At 41.7% G+C, this 16,863-nt stretch overlaps 1 protein-coding gene across 1 annotated transcript in view; it reads right to left on the bottom strand.

The window, feature by feature from the left end:
- Nucleotides 1-16,863, bottom strand: part of pgm5 (phosphoglucomutase 5) — an 86,424-nt gene that overhangs the window by 40,137 nt on the left and 29,424 nt on the right. The window contains exon 7 of the mRNA XM_033972655.2: nucleotides 10,247-10,362. Within this exon, the coding sequence (XP_033828546.1) occupies nucleotides 10,247-10,362 (116 nt within the window). The remainder of the gene's footprint in view (nucleotides 1-10,246; nucleotides 10,363-16,863) is intronic.

Genomic DNA, 16,863 nt, shown 5'->3' with positions numbered 1-16,863 from the left:
GATGCACATGCACAACCACAGTTTATGTAGAACAAGGGAGAGGTATTTTTCTGACATTATTGGAAGTTGTAGTAACAACTCTCGTGTCATGTTTGCAACAGTAAACAGATTAACAAAACTCCCAGCTCTGCTGCTGTTCTAAGTTCCACATCTAAGTGCAATGAGTTTGCATTATTCCTTAATGACAAGGTTTAGGGCATTAAAATGCCATCAATTCCACAATGCAAATAACAACCCAGTACCCACCTACACACTTAGAGCTGATCCACTTTGCACCTGTAACTGACAAAACTGTCACCAGCCTGAGTTCATCTACATGCTGCCTCAATGTGTTACCCACTAAATTTGTGAAGTCTGTGCTCAATAGTTTGCTGTCACCACTTGCATAGTTAACTTCAACTTAACTTCACTTCAATCTGGAACATTCCCAAGAGCTTTGAAAACTGTGGTTATCAAGTCGCTCCTAAAGAAGAGAAGTCTTGAAGCCACGATACTGAACAATTATCGACGAATCTCAAGTCTGCTGTTTCTACGCAAAGTCCTTGAAAAAGTTGATTACCATCAGCTTATTAACTTTCTCCAAATGAGTGGGGGGGGGGGGTATACAGTGAGGCAAATAAGTATTTGAACATGATTTTGCAAGTTCTCCCACTTAGAAATCATGGACGGGTCTGAAATTTTCATCTGAGGTGCATGTCAACTGTGAGAGATTTAATCTAAAAAAAAAAATCTGGAAATCACATTGTATGATTTCTAAAATAATTTATTTGTATGTTACTGCTGCAAATAAGTATTTGAACACTTGAGAAAATCAATGTTAATATTTGGTACAGTAGCCTTTGTTTGCAATTACAGAGGTCAAACGTTTCCTGTAATTTTTCACCAGGTTTGCACACACTGCAGGAGGGTTTTTGGCCCACTCCTCCACACAGATCTTCTCTAGATCAGTCAGGTTTCTGGGCTGTCGCTAAGAAACACAGAGTTTGAGCTCCCTCCAAAGATTTTCTGTTGGGTTTAGGTCTGGAGACTGGCTAGGCCACTCCAGAACCTTGATATGCTTCTTACGGAGACCCAGCCATGGCCCGTCTTCAATGCTCTAACTGAGGGAAGGAGGCTGTTCCCCAAAATCTTGCAATACATGGCCCCGGTCATCCTCTCCTTAATACAGTGCAGTCGTCCTGTCCCAAGTGCAGAAAAACACCCCCAAAGCATGATGCTTCCACCCCCATGCTTCCACACGGCAAGTGGAATTAAGACCAAAAAGTTCTATTTTGGTCTCATCTGACCACATGACTTTATCCCATGACTCCTCTGGATCATCTAAATGGTCATTGGTAAACTTAAGACGGGCCTGGACATGTGCTGGTTTAAGCTGGGGAGCCTTCCGTGCCATGCATGATTTTAAACCATGACGTCTTAGTGTATTACTAACAGTAACCTTGGAAATGGTGGTCCCAGCTCTTGTCAGGTCATTGACCAGCTCCTCTCATGTTGTTCTGGGTTGATCCTCACCTTTCCTAGGATCATTGAGACCCCACGAGGTGAGATCTTGCATGGAGCCCCAGTCCGACGGAGATTGACAGTCATGTTTAGCTTCTTCCATTTTGTAATAATTGCTCCAACAGTGGATCTTTTTTCACCAAGCTCTTTGGCAATTGCCCCGTAGCTCTTCCCAGCCTTGTGGAGGTCTACAATTTTGTCTCTTGTGCATTTTGACATTCTTTGGTCTTGGCCATGTTAGTAGTTGGAGTCTTACTGATTGTATGGGGTGGACAGGTGTCTTTATGTGTGTGTGTGTGTGGGGGGGGGGGGGGGGTGTGTGTGTGTCTGTTGCAAGGCACGAGGTTGTGGTTCTGTTCATCATCACAGAATCACAGAGAAATAGAAGACAGGCCTGTTCTTCTGTGTGCATCATTTTAACGAGTCCCAAGAGGAGCTCACTGCAGATCTGCTCAAAGCATTGGATTATTTTACTTTCACTTTCAAATTGTCCTCTTCATGTGTCACTCAGAGCCTAAGTTACTGTACAACAGGCTGTTATCTGCTTTAGTAACATAAGACTGTGTTAACTTCTTGGTCACTTCCTTCATTTGGCTCAGAGCGCATCACAAATGAGTGTTCTTGTGTCTAAGTGAACAAGCCCTTCGCTGTGTCAACACTTCTGCAGAGGAAGCAGTTCATTTTTAAACCACCAGATAGCACTACAGAACATACCAACATAGAGTGAACACAATCTTAGAAACCTGTCCCACACAAACTCACCAGTCAAATTACTTCCAGGTACTAGACCACCAAACCAAGTAATAAACAGAAAAGCATGAAAACCTTTAGAAGAACTGTGTATATAGCATACCCTCTACAGTTTAAAACAGATATTACAGTCACAACTGAACCTGTGGCTTCACCTGAAGATAGGCACAATTGTCCCAATTCGCCAAATGCACCCTTTGAAGGGTCCCTTCGAAGTACTCTTCAAAGTGTAGTTTTAAGGTTCCGGCTGAGAATCTGCCCTCCTCAGTGTAGCCGCCATCTTGCTGAAGTGGGACAGACCTACACCACGGACCGCACTTCCATGCTGTCTTTGAACGTTTGTTACGTAGCTTACTTTACGCCTACAAAAGGTGACAGCAGGTGATTAATTAGCTATACGCCGTGGGATGTGTGAGCATAGCTCTAAAATGGACAGTACATTAATGATCTTTTTATTTTTCATTTGTCATAGTTTAATAGAAGAAGAGTTAAGGCGTCGTCGTCGCAGGCGTTCAGTTCTTTTTAGATTGAATGAAGTAAGTAATTCATGTATTCTGTGGAATATCAATAGGTAAATCTAAGGTTTCAGGTGTGCTTTAGCTCAGTGTGATGCGTGAGCGTGAGTGAGAGGTGACGTGCGCGTGCATGTGGCGCGTGTTTTTTTGGTTCAACCTGCGAAGAAGCGATATGTGTGAGTCTAGACCGGTACCTGGGAAAAGACGGTGCAGTAGAGTTAATAAAGCAGCCAATTCTTGAGCGGCAGACTGGAGCGGTCTTTCAACTCGCACCACACTCCAAACAACTTAAGGTAAAGAACTGGGAGTTAAACCCCGAAGGAAGAGCGACCCTTCGGCCCTGGAGAGGACAGCTCTCCCCTGTGTCTCCCAACCACGGTCAGGGGACCGAAGCAGGGAAGGTTTAACAGTAGCTACTTCATAACTTTAACAAAATATACCTTCTTAATACGCTATAACAGAGACAGAGGTAACCAATATAATTTTTACATTCATAGTTTATAAAGCAGAGTTTATAAACCAACACTTATTAGTTGTACAAAGTGGGATGTTGTGTATTTTAATGGTCCAGTATTTGGGGCAGGTATAATATATTCCATGGCTAAATCACTTTAATACCAGTAGAGGGAGCTGTTTACCTTCTATGCCGCGCCAGTTAATTTCATGTTATTACTGCAATAATAACTTGTAATGAGAATAATGTATTATTTTTGTTTGTATGTATTATTTTGTATTGTTATTGTCAGGGAATAACTGCACATACCTTTATTGAATATAACTGTTTCTTTCCCCAAACGAGCCCCGAAGAATGTACTGCAGAATTAACCTGAGTGTGCCAGTGCTGGAAAGGTTCTATAATCATGAAGACACACGGCCTGTCTTTCGGCTGAGCAGGGAATCCTTGGCAGTGCTAATGCGCCTTCTGGAGCTGGACCGACGGCATGGATGGGGTGCTGAGCTTGAAGTGTTGGTCTTCCTCTTCTGGCTGGCAAGTGGAACATCATACCGGGTGGTCTCCCGAGTGTTTGGGATACCACGCTCCACTGTCCACCGCATCGTCCACAGGGTCACTAGGGAGGTGGTGGCCCTGCGTCACAAAGATATCCACCTCCCTACCAATGATGACTTTGAGGCAGTGACCCGTGGGTTTGCACGGCTGGCAAGGCACAGGGCCTTTAGGAGAGCAGCTGGGGCAATAGATGGCTGCCATGTAAGAATCAGGCCACCCAGTGGCCCTGATGGTCAGAGCTACAGAAACAGGAAACTGTTTCCTAACATCATCCTACAGGCTGTCTGTGACCATCAGGGCCGCTTCATAGACACCTACGTGGGGTGGCCTGGTTCTGTCCATGATGCAAGAGTCCTTCGATACAGTCCTCTGTACCAGAGAGGACTGTATCCTCCTCCAGGGCACTTCATCCTCGCAGATGGAGGGTACCCCTGTTTCCAGCATCCACTCCCCCTCATCACTCCTTACAAGAGGCCTGTGCAAGGTGTGGGAGCCCAGCGTTTCAATTTTGACCATTCCAAGGCACATTCAATTATTGAGCGTGCCTTTGGAATGATGAAAACAAGATTCAGGGCCATCTTTTTTCATGCATTGGAGGTCCATCACACCTTTGTACCACATGTAAAGTGAAATGTTAAATATCATGAAATATGTGATTATGAAAGACGAAATCATATTTTGTTGTCATAGGTCATCACTGCCTGTGCCGTCTTCCACAACATCTGCCTTGGGGCAGGAGACACTGTGGCCCTGGAGGACGAGCCACAAGAGAATGTAGTGGAAGATGAGGGGAGCAATGAAGTGGAGGCCGTCGCTGGAGCACAGCGGGACCAGCTGTCTGCTGAGGTCTCTGCCCTGGAGGAGGTTCCCATGGACCATGATTATATCTAGGTATTTACATAATACCAAGTTTGAAATTGTTATTGGAAGTGTTTCAGGGTGATTACCTGTAAACACTGTAACTGTAAATAGATGTGATGTAACATGAGCAGTACTATCAATATTCTTTCCGATTCCTTTTAAGTGACATGCCAGTCATCTATGGCCCCAGCCAGCCCTGCAAACCCAGCACATGAACGATGCGGTGGATGGTGGAGCAGCACCCGGTGTGAGAGCCCCACGTACCAGCCAGATGATGAAGACCTCAATCTCAGCACTCTCAAGTCGGTCCAGGAAGAGAAGGTTGATTAGCACTGCCAAGGTCCCTGGAAGTGTGTCTTCATGATTAAAACCTGGCACTGGCACACTCAGGTTTATTCATTTGCACTTTACTTTAGTCTTTAAACTTATTACATTAATAAATTGTGAATAGTACTTTATTTTCCTTTAGGACATGTAAGATGAATGTAAATATTTGTAAATAAAAACTCATAAATGTTTTAAAATCAAACTTTAATCTTTATCTATTAATTTTTCTAACAACTCAAATAACTTCTCAAAACACTCCTTCCTCTCCTCCGCATCCCTCTCATAATGTTCCTTTTGCATCCTTAAATCTTCCCTGTACAATTTGACTAGTTCACTCTCCCGCTTCCTTTTCCTTCCTTGGCCTCTTCTCCTTTGTAGTGGCTCATCCTCCTCCCGCTGCTGTTGCTGCTGCTGCTCCTGCTGCTGCTCCTGCTCCACCTCCTCCTCCTCTTCCTCTTCCTCCTTCAGTGGCTGTGGCTGTGGCTGCCAGGCACTACTTGGCCCTGGTGTGTCCTCAAGGATAGAGGCGATGAGGACAGGGGGGTTGATGGAGGCCCTCTGCCCCAACACCTCATCCATGAGGACAAACCAGGGCCAAGTTTCAGCTGTCGCCTTCCCTGCCACACCTTCCCCGCTTTTTGGATACTTGCAGTCCTTTGACAGAATAAATATTAATACAAGACATGTGAAAACAAGATTAACACAATGGTTTATAAGTACAAATGAAAACAGTACACGTTCAGATCATGTACATACTTTATATTTCTTTTGTAGGTTTTTCGCACTTTTTCTTGGCCTGAAGGGGGGTGACCTTCCCCTCCAGGCCCATCTTCTGCAATATTGTTCTGAGTGACACACAAAAACATTGACAATTTACCCAATTATAAATACAGCAGTGTATAATACATTGACAATCAGAATGTTCTACAACAGTCTACTGAAAAACAGGTACATTTAGTTCTCCACTCAGATAAGCATCTTAAGGGCCATCAGTGAGCCTCTTCTGTACTTCTGCTCACAGAAGTACAGGCTTCTGCTCATAGAAGTACAGGCTGTGGATAAGACGGGAAATCCATCTTAAGTCATTACTATCCACGTATGTACAAATGTAATTTGGCACCACTGAACAGGTGCGCATTTCCCTCCCTCAGGCGGATAAACTCCGCTGTCTGCTCCTTGCTCCCTAAAGACAAAAGAATATTCTTAAATAAGGAACAATATTAAACATTACGACTAATACACAAATATACAAGTGTAAGCAATAGTTTGCTCGTTGTTACAGTTAAATAGCGATGACTGTAAACTCAATTTAACGGGACTTCACTAAGTTGAGTCGCCTCATACAGATCTGAATTTAATTCTAACAGTTTCATGTAGCAACAGTTTCATGTTGCACTGTTGAACCAGTTGAATCTACATGAACCAGTACTTACATTTAAACATGTACTCCTGCGCACTCTCCATTTTCTTCTCTTTTTGCGTAGCCGCGGTGCACGATGGGATATAGAAGTGCGTGAAGTGTGCATGGATGCACGCTTCGGTTACGTCCGATCTCCATGGAAACGGTGGAAAAGGGAAGGGCAGGTTTGTCGGCCGCATTCAGTAGGGTGGGTTGAAATGGGACAGCCCTTGTCGCGCCGGAAGTTACGTAACTGCCCTTCGATGCACACTTCAAATGGTGATTCTACGGCCAGTTTGGCGAATTGGGACACGGCCATACAAGTGTTTCTCATTCTCAGTATATGCACAGCAGAGACAGAGGCTGCACTAGCACGGAGCCATTATTGGCTGCAGGTGCTGGGGTTTAGGTAGAGACGATTCAGATCAGAGAGAGCCCTTCCAGGTTTAAACAAACTGGATTTCAGCTTTGAAACTGGCAATCCAAATAATAGAATCATGTGAGGCTCATTCTGCTTTCTGATTGGATTGAGATAAATTATAACAAAAAGTAACTTGTCCATCATATAGAGTAGTTTTATAATTAAGAGTAAATTAGCATTATGAATGTTGTTAGTAAAAGTTATATTTGAATTGAACATGTTTACCTCATAGCTGGGACATTTTTATGGACTCAAAGTCTTGAATCATTTGTCTGCTCCTCGTAAATAGAGGTAGACATTTTGTGTTTTTTTTAGATCCCTGTGAGATTGAGAGCAGAGGAGGAGGCTGGTTTGAGAGTGAGAGTAGAGGAGGGGGCTGGTGTGAGAGTGAGAGTAGAGGAGGAGGCTGGTGTGAGAGCAGAGGAGGAGGCTGGTGTGAGAATGAGAGTAGAGGAGGAGGCTGGTATGAGAGTAGAGGAGGAGGCTGGTGTGAGAGCAGAGAAGGAGGCTGGTGTGAGAGTGAGAGTAGAGGAGGAGGCTGGTATGAGAGTAGAGGAGGAGGCTGGTGTGAGAGTGAGAAGAGAGGAGGAGACCAGTGTGAGAGTGAGAGGAAAGGAGGAGGCTGGTGTGAGAGTGAGATGAGAGGAGGAGGCTCGTGTGAGAGTGAGAGGAGGAAGCTGGTATGAGAGTAAAGGAGGCTGGTGTGAGAGTGAGAGGAGAGGAGACCAGTGTGAGAGTGATCTGGGAGCTTGTCTCCTTTTATAGCAGAAGAATGGGGAATATTTACACTCACAGTCGGGGTCATGGCCTCCACATCTATCAGCGTGAGCAGAGCAGGGATGTAACCGCGAGACACAACTACTGAGCCACGAACACAGCCAGACCTTTAAAGGAGAGGACTCTGCCATTTATTTTATGTTTTTAAGTTTCCAGATTGATATTACTGGTGAAGATAAAAAGGTGTAACAATGTCAGGAACAGGTTTAAGGAGCTGTATGTAAGATTTTGATTTTAAATTCTATAAACATCACCTATCTCTGTCCCTAGATACATGTTCAAATCAAATATAACTTTCACTGATGACATAATGCTTATTTATTCTTAGTTATAAAAACATTGGACATGATGGACCATTTACTCGGTGTTTTGGTTCAAGATGATTATCCAATCAGAAAAGACAATGAGCCTCAAGTGACTCTCATTTGAGCTGCCAGTTTCAATTCTGAAATCCAGTCAGTTTGAACCTACTAGATAGATCCATAGCTCCATTGCTACACATTAACATCACAACACATGCGACACAGACAATATACAAACATTAATTCAAGTGACATACATTTACTCACTTTCTAGCACTTTGATAGCTATGAATTAAGCTCCTTGTTTATTTTAAGGATTGACTGATAAAAAAAGAATGCTTCAGCCTAACCTTATTAAATCGTGGAACACTAAACCGTCACCCAAATGGAAGCATTGCATATTCACAGTTCAAAACATGGTTACAGTCGGAAATTATGTTTCTTGCCAGCCGTATTGTGTTATTGTGATAGGCAGCCTCATACTGACCCACAACAAGGACTACAAGGACTCTCTCAGATCTGAATGGTCACTACCTAAACCCCAGCACCTGCTGCCAATCACGAAACAGTGCTATTGCAGCCTCTGCAGCTCAGTGAGTGAATTCTGGAGCTTTCATAAGAGTAAGCATGCCACAATAACAGTAGTATAGACGATATATAGACAATAATTGATAATATATAAACTAATTTCTGCCACTGACACAAAAACCCAAGAGCAGATTTAAACCACAAAAACTATATAAATCTACAATATTGTTAAAAATCATGAGCTATAAGAAATAAAAAGCAGTCATACAAGTTATTTATTAAAACTTTTATGGCTTAAATCTGATCATATAGACAAAAATAACCAAACATTTCCAAGTAGTGCAAATAAAAAGTACACACAATAAATACTGAACCCCAAAATAGTTACATCTTTCATATAGAATGATAAGTGGACGTAGTGATAATGAAGACAGGGCCACACATGAGGTATGGCCTGCCCTCATACAAAGAATGAGAAAAACTTGAATTTAAGTAAAAATGTTAACAAGACCTCAGTCCTTTTCAATATGAGCTGAATGAAATAGAGTTGTTTTCACTTTGGACTTTACGGATTTGTTGGAATTTCTGGTTCGATATCACTGTTTAATAACTAGGGTCTATTATACATATCACTGACAGTATTTTAACAACATGGAGCCACCCCACCCATTCAGTTTACAAATGCATCTCAACAGCTACTATAGAAGGAACTCTGATGATGCTTCACTCCACACCACATATCTACTGAGGACCTGCTTCAAGACCAGTGTTTCCCAACCAGCTGACAGGTGACAGGTGTGAAATTCACAGAAGAAGTAGATGACTTTAGCAATAAAAAAGACCAATATAGATACTAACTTTTACATGAATCATGATCAAATCTAAATTTTAATCTGGCAACAAGAAAATTATGAAAAGTCATTTTTGGCACGTTGCACAGGCCCAGAACACACTATACAAGACACTCTTCTCACCAAATAAGAATAATTTTGTCCTTTCATGGACCATGCGATCTAAACCAGGATTATCCATATGTTGGGTTACAGAATGATCAAAATGTTTCATTGCTGTCATGGTAATTAACAATTCAAAACAATATATTATACTTTTTGAATGAGCAAAAGTCCTCAAGATATCACCTATAAACAGGGAGATGAAACCCATGAATATCAGGTCTTAACCATGTATATAAATGGACATAGCTAACACACTAGCCACCATGTTCCAAATAGAAAATGAGCAAGCTCCATCGGCTCTGGCTCCAATTCACTTTACACTGAAAAACTGTGGCCCCTCTCTCTATAACTGTTACTGTTAGGCTCGTCATTTTGGTTTTAAAATGTTCGAATTCACCGCTCTACATGAAGTTGGGGTTTTTATTTCACTTTTTATTTCACTATTGTGTCTTTAGACCAACATTAATAATGAACAAATCAGGCACCTTATTTCCCTGAGGTCATTCCCTCTACCTTTAACAACAGGTTTGATGGACAGCATTGCTAAGCACCCACTCCCTGCTAAACCAGTGGTGAGGGTGGGAAGGAGCATTACCTTCAGCAGGCTTGCTCCGAATTGGCTCTTTGGTTGCAATGATTCTCATGGTCGATATAGAACTGGGTTCCAAATTCACATCTATAACTGCTAGCCTCAATGAGGCTTCATTTGACTGTAGCTGAACGATATGGGTGACGTCACACTTCTTCATACAGTCTAATGTACTAGCCCAAATGAATAAAAATGGATAAACCTGACTCCAAACCTATTATGAAAAAAACTTGCAAAAAAATGCAAAGGAATTATCTTACCAGCGAAAGAGCCTACGTACCACAGTTTGAGAACCATTACTTTAGACCTTACCTGTCCCAAAGCTCTCCTCTCCACAGAGCGAACATCGGCCAGAGTCCATCAGATTCCCAAAGTACCTCCACCCTGTGGGAGTCTCGTACAGGGCTAGTTTCATTGCCTTGGCTACCCTATAAAAATCAACAGGGAAAAGGTCAGAATCGTCAGAAACGATTTACTTTATTTAAAAATCTGGAGATAAACTTTCAAACTATCACAAACAAAGTGAATGATTTAACAAGGTCTTTAACCGTGAGTCTTATGAAACAAAGCTATGCAAAAAGAGAGAGCAAAATGTGTTTGTGTGCTTCAAATCATTGAGAAATGTGGTTCTACTTTAGACTTAATAAAGCATGAAAAAATAGCTTAAAGAGAATGATTCAGGCTCAGTAACCACTCACATAAGGGTTAAACAAGTAAATTGAACCATTCTTAAAGAGCCACTATTACATTATTTTCTGATGTCTGTTCTAATGTTATTTGCTCATCATAAACATACCTGGAGTTGTGTTTTGTTTCATTCACATATGTATAACACGAAAAAAAAACATGCATATTTAGCCTGAATTCTTCTCTCAAACTGAAAACACTCCACCTTGTGATTGTCATCAAGCGGTAATACAGGAAGGGCTCTGCTCTGTTTTTCTAAAATACACACACTAGATGATTTTAAAATCATCTAAAATCATTTAAATGATTTCAGACCTGAAATTGCCAATCTCTACTGAAGGTAAAAGGAGCTGTTAACTTCAAAACTACCACTTCATGACCATAGACAGTATAAAGAAGTGTACTAAGTGAGAGTGACGTCACTCATAGCATTCGGCTCCAGTCAAATGAGGCTCATTGGGGCTAGCAGTTAAACTCCAACTGCAAGTATAAGATAAGATAAGATAAGATAAGATAAGATAAGATAAGATAAGATAAAATATGCCCTTATTAGTCCCACAGTGGTGAAATTCCAGTATCATAGCATAGCAACCAAAGAGCCATTCTGGAGTGAAGGCAGTTGGAGGTATCACCCCTTCCCTTCCTAGCTTAGCAACCAATCAAACCTGTAACTAACGTTAGCAAGAGTGACCTCGGGGAAAGAAGGTGCCTAATTTGTGTGTTATTAATGTTCATATCTTGATTCATGGACACAATAGTGAAATAAAAACACCAGAATCATGTAGAGTGGGTTAAAATGAACATTTTAAGACCAAAATGAGCCTGACAACAGCAGTTAGAGAGAGGGGCCACAGTTTTTCAATGTTAAGTAAATTGAAAGAGCGCCCATGATCTCTTCCTATTTGGAATGTGGCTAGTGCGTTAGCTATGTCCATTTATATATACAGTCTATTTACATGACATCACAAGATGGAAGAGGGCATTTTGAGCTTTGGATATAGACAGATAAAGGGTTACTCAGACATGTGTGAATGAAACAAAACACAACTGCAGGTATGTTTTTGAGAAGGTAACAGCATTATAGCATGGTTTAAAGCTCACAAGAGTCAAGTTTGTGTAATATAGGACCTTTGTGAAGACAGCATAATTTGAGTAAATGAGTTATCAACATAGGAAAAATGCAATGCAAAACGATGTATACATGATCCCACAGCCACATTCTTATGCCTCCTAAATGACTGCCACATACTGTAAACAGAATTCCTCTTTATAACTCAAACAAACACCACTCAAACAAAATGGATGGCCACATTGGACCGCCTGCCTGTATACACATTGGGCATTGCATTTAAATAACACTGCAGCTAATGGCAGTTACGTGACACTGGTGGGAATAGCCCGAGTAAACAAACAAGTGTTATCTAAGAATGCTCTGGGACTTGAGACTTCAATGGACAAATCAAACATCCTGCGATATTTGTGTAAAGACATAGCACGGATTGTAAAACTATAAATGGTAGGTAACACAGTGTGTGTGTGCTGCATATGCCAACGGTAAAAATATGTCAGACCCATAGTCTGTATAAAGAAGTGGACTAAGTCAGCATGATGTCACAGATAGCGTTTGGCTCCGGTCAAATGAAGCTCATCAAGGCTAGGAGTTACAAGGGCAAATTTGGAGCCCAGTTCCATATCTGTAATTCTGATTGCGAGTATCATAGCAACCAAAGAGCCAATCAGGAGCAAGACTGTTCATAGTAACGCCCCTTTCCGCCTGCACCTCTGGTTTAGCAGAGAGCGGACGGTTAGCAATGCTGTCAGTCAAACCTGTTGCTAAGGCTAGCGGGACCTCAGCGAAAGAAGGCATCTGAATTGGCTGTTATTAATGTTCATATCTAAATTTATGGAAACAATAGAGAAATAAAAATACCAGGATCATGTAGAGCGGGTTAATATGAACATTTTAAGACCAAAATGACGAGCCTGACAGCAGCAGTTACAGAGACAAGGGTCACATCTTTTTAATAGAAAGTGACATGAAGCCATGCTCATTTCCTACATGGAATGTGACGGCTAACAGGTTAGCTATGTCCTCTTATATATCTATGGTCAAACCTAAACAAAACAGAACTGTGGGTGAGATTCATACTAATGTTCTACAAAAAATTGGTGATTTTCAGATTCTAGATCTGATGATGTCATTCTCCAAGAAAGGGTCAAAGGACAGATTTTCTTATTGATAACATTGTACTTTGACATGAAATATTCAACATTCACAAATGCTGAACCTCATAATTTCTATTTTTGACTAGATCCAAGAACTCACTGTATAAAAAAAAAATCTGTACATATCAATATAGTAAACAGCCACAGTTTTATATAGACACTCAAAGAGCTTTACGTCAAGGAACCACTCACCCATTCACACACACATTCATACACCACTGCATACAGGATGAGGTGGTGAAGTGTCTTGCCCAGGGACAGCATTCATCTCTGGGAGCTGGAGTCACACTGTGGATCTGACCTACCAATGATGTTTATGTCGAGAGCAGAATTCGAACCACCAACTTTCAGATCAGTGAACACACACTCTAGCAAATGAACTGTTTACGGTTTACCTGTCCCCAGCAATTCCTACTACCAATTATGTGGCTAGGACTCATGCTGCACAGCAAGAAGATTGCGGGTCAGATCAGGTCTTTCTGTGTGGAGTTTGTGTGGTCTTCTTGTGTCTGGGTGGAGCTTTCATGTTGTCCATGTGTCTGTGGGGGTTTCCTCCAGGTACTCCTTTTCCCCCCCATCAACCCAAAACATGCAGAAAATGTCAAATCCTGCAGCTAAAATAGCCCTGACCAAGACAAGCCCCAGCTCTGGAGATGGGTCAGACAGTCAAACTGAAGGGAAGAGACTTTAGAACAAAGCTCACACTGACAGAAACGCTTTAAGAGGAGAAGTCAAAGACCCAGGAGAGGCTCAAGAGTGAATAAATATGGCCACTTTACAAATATAATTTCTAAAATCTCATGATGTGCAGAAGTTATAACTCATCTCCTTATGTGTAAACCAGCTGTGCAGTAGAGCCAGGTCATATCTGAGTGGACATGAAGTACTGTAATCTCTTCTGACCTTGGCTGAATATTTGACCAAACATAGTCCAGTGCCCCCTTCCTCCAACCCTCCCTTTGAGAATAGAGCTTAAACGATTCAAACTGACATTCAGACACAAAGTAAAGCTGTAGATTTCCACAGATGTGAAAACATACTCATTCATTCAGAAGATTCCAAACGCACTTATGTTTACTGAGATTCTGTCTAGTTTGTAGCACAGTGTAAGGTCACATCTCAATTCACTTTCTATTGAAAAACTATGGCCCGTCTCTCCGTAACTGCTACTGTCAGGCTCATCATTTTGGACTTAAAATGATCGCATTAACCTACTGTATATGATTCTGGGTTTTTTTTATTTTGCTATTCTGTCTGTAAATCAAGACATGAACATTAATAACAAACAAATCAGGCATCTTCTTTCCCCAAGGTCGCTTCCGCTAGCATTAGAAACAGGCTTGATTGACAGTGTTGCAAAGTGCCCGCTGCCTGCTGATCATTTCCGTGTCTCTGATCATGTGTCTTCTTTGACCTGTCTGTTATTCCCAAACCAGCGGCTGGTCCTGCAGTTGTTCGAAGGAGTGGGTATGGAAAGTATTCAGACCCGCTTAAATTTTTCACTCTTTGTTATATTGTAGACATTTGCTAAAATCATTTAAGTTCATTTTTTTCCCTCATTAATGTACGCACAGCACCCCATATTGCCAGAGGAACACAGAATTGTTCAAATTTTTGGAGAATTATTAAAAAAGAAAAACTGAAATATCACATGTCCATAAGTATTCAGACCCTTTGCTCAGTATTTAGTAGAAGCAGCTTTTTGAGCTAATACAGCCATGAGTCTTTTGGGGAATGATGCAACAAGATTTTCACACCTGGATTTGGGGATCCTCTGCCATTCCTCCTTGCAGATCCTCTGCAGTTCTGTCAGGCTGGATGTGAACAGTGGTGGACAGCCATTTTCAGGTCTCTCCAGAGATACTCAGTTGGGTTTAAGTCAGGGCTCTGGCTGGGCCATTCAAGAACAGACATGGAGTTGTCCTGAAGCCACTCCTTCATTATTTTAGCTGTGTGCTTAGGGCCATTGTCTTGTTGGAAGGTTAACCTTCAGTATGAGGTCCTGAGCACTCTGGAGAAGGTTTTCATGCAGGATATCCCTGTACTTGGCCACATTGATCTTTCCTTTGATTGCAACCAGTCGTCCTGTACCTGCAGCTGAAAAACACTGCCACAGAGTGATGCTGCCATCACTATGTTGGGACTGTATTGGACAGGTGATGAGGAGTGCCTAGTTTTCTCCACACATACTGCTTAGAAATAAGGCAAAAAAGTTCTATCTTGTCTGATCACACCAGAGAATCTTTTTGCTCACCATCTTAGAGTCCTTCTGGTGTTTTTTTTTAGCAAACTCCATGCAGGCTTCCATGTGTCTTGCACTGAGGGGAAGCTTCCGTCGGGCCACTCTGCCATAAAGCCCCGACTGGAGGAGGGCTGTAGTGATGGTTGACTTTCTAGAATTTTCTCCCGTCTCCTGACTGCATCTCTGGAGCTCAGCCACAGTGTTATTTGGGTTCTTCTTTACCTCTCTCACCAAGGTTCTTCTCCCCAGATTGCTCAGTTTGGCTGGACGGCCAGCTCTAGGAAGGGTTCTGGTAGTCCCAAACGTCTTCTATTTAAGGATTATGGGGGCCACTGTGCTCTTAGAAACCTTAAGTGCAGTGGTTTTGTAACCTTGGCCAGATCTGTGCTTTGCCACAATTCTGTCTCTGAGCTCTTCAGGCTGTTCCTTTGACCTCATGATTCTCATTTGCTATGACATGCACTGTGAGCTGTAAGGTCTTATATAGACAGGTGTGTAACCATCCTAATCAAGTCCAATCAGTATAATTAAACACAGCTGGACTCCAAAGAAGATGTGGAAATATCTCAAGTATGATCAGAAGAAATGGACAGCACCCAAGTTAAATATATGAGGGTCACAGCAAAGGGTGTGAATACTTAAGGCCATGTGATGTTTCAGTTTTTCTTTTTTAATAATTCTGCAAACATTTCAACAAATTTGTGTTGCTCTGTCAATATGGGGTGCTGTGTGTACATTAACGAGGGAAAAAAATATGATTTTAGCAAATGGCAGCAATATAACAAAGAGTGAAAATTTTAAGGAGGTGTGAATACTTTCTGTACCCACTGTAAATGATAACACAAGTGCACTGTTAATGGAAATGATACACTTTGAAAATGCCTCATGTTATGATGTTGATGATTTGTTGAACACTGTGACTTTGAGTGTTTTGAATGTTCTGGACAAAATTGCTATGATGAAGGTTAAAATGGTTCAAGATAGAAAGCGCCATGGCGGAATGATGACAGGATCAGGGCACAGAAAAGGGAGTGCTGGAGGGCTGAGCAGGAATGGGGCAAGTCAAAGCTCCAGGTTCATTGTGAGCCTTATAGAGAAAAAGTGTACATGTACAACTACAGTTTTTGTAGAACATGGGAGAGATATTTTTCTGACACTATTGGAAGTTGCAGTAAAAAACTCCCTCTCTTTTTTGCAACAGTAAACAGATTAACAAACCTCAAGCTGTGCTGCCGTTAGAAGTAATTTCCACATCTAAGTGCAACAAGTTTGCAGTGTTCTTTAATAACAACTTACACCTGTAACTGGCAAAACTTTCCAAGAGATTGTCACCAGTCTGAGTTAATCTACATGCTCCCTCGATGTGTTACCTGCTAGATTTCTAAAATATACTCTCAACAGTTTGCTATCTCCACTCGCTTGCATAGTTAACATGTCACTTCAATCTGGAACAACAACAGAGCTTTGAAAACTGCGGTTATCAAGCCTCTCCAAAAGAAGAGCAGTTTTGATGCCACAATACTGAACGATTACCGACTAATCTCAAATCTGCCATTTTCAAGTTTTGAAAAAGTTGCTTACCAACAGCTTATTACCTTTTTACAAATGAAGAACACTTTAAATGTTTTCTAGTTAGGTTTCAGACCCCACCACAGCACTGAGACTGCTCTTATCAGGGTGCCAAAAGACATCCACCTGAACACTGATGCAAGCAAAGTTTCAGTCTTGATCCTGTTAGATCTGAGTCCTACCTTTGACACAGTCGACCTCTTAC

This window comes from Periophthalmus magnuspinnatus, chromosome 9, assembly GCF_009829125.3.
Source record: "Periophthalmus magnuspinnatus isolate fPerMag1 chromosome 9, fPerMag1.2.pri, whole genome shotgun sequence".
In the NCBI taxonomy this organism is placed as follows: Eukaryota; Metazoa; Chordata; class Actinopteri; order Gobiiformes; family Gobiidae; genus Periophthalmus; species Periophthalmus magnuspinnatus.
Note: the sequence above shows the minus strand (reverse complement) of the source record. Positions and strands in the feature narration are given on the sequence as shown.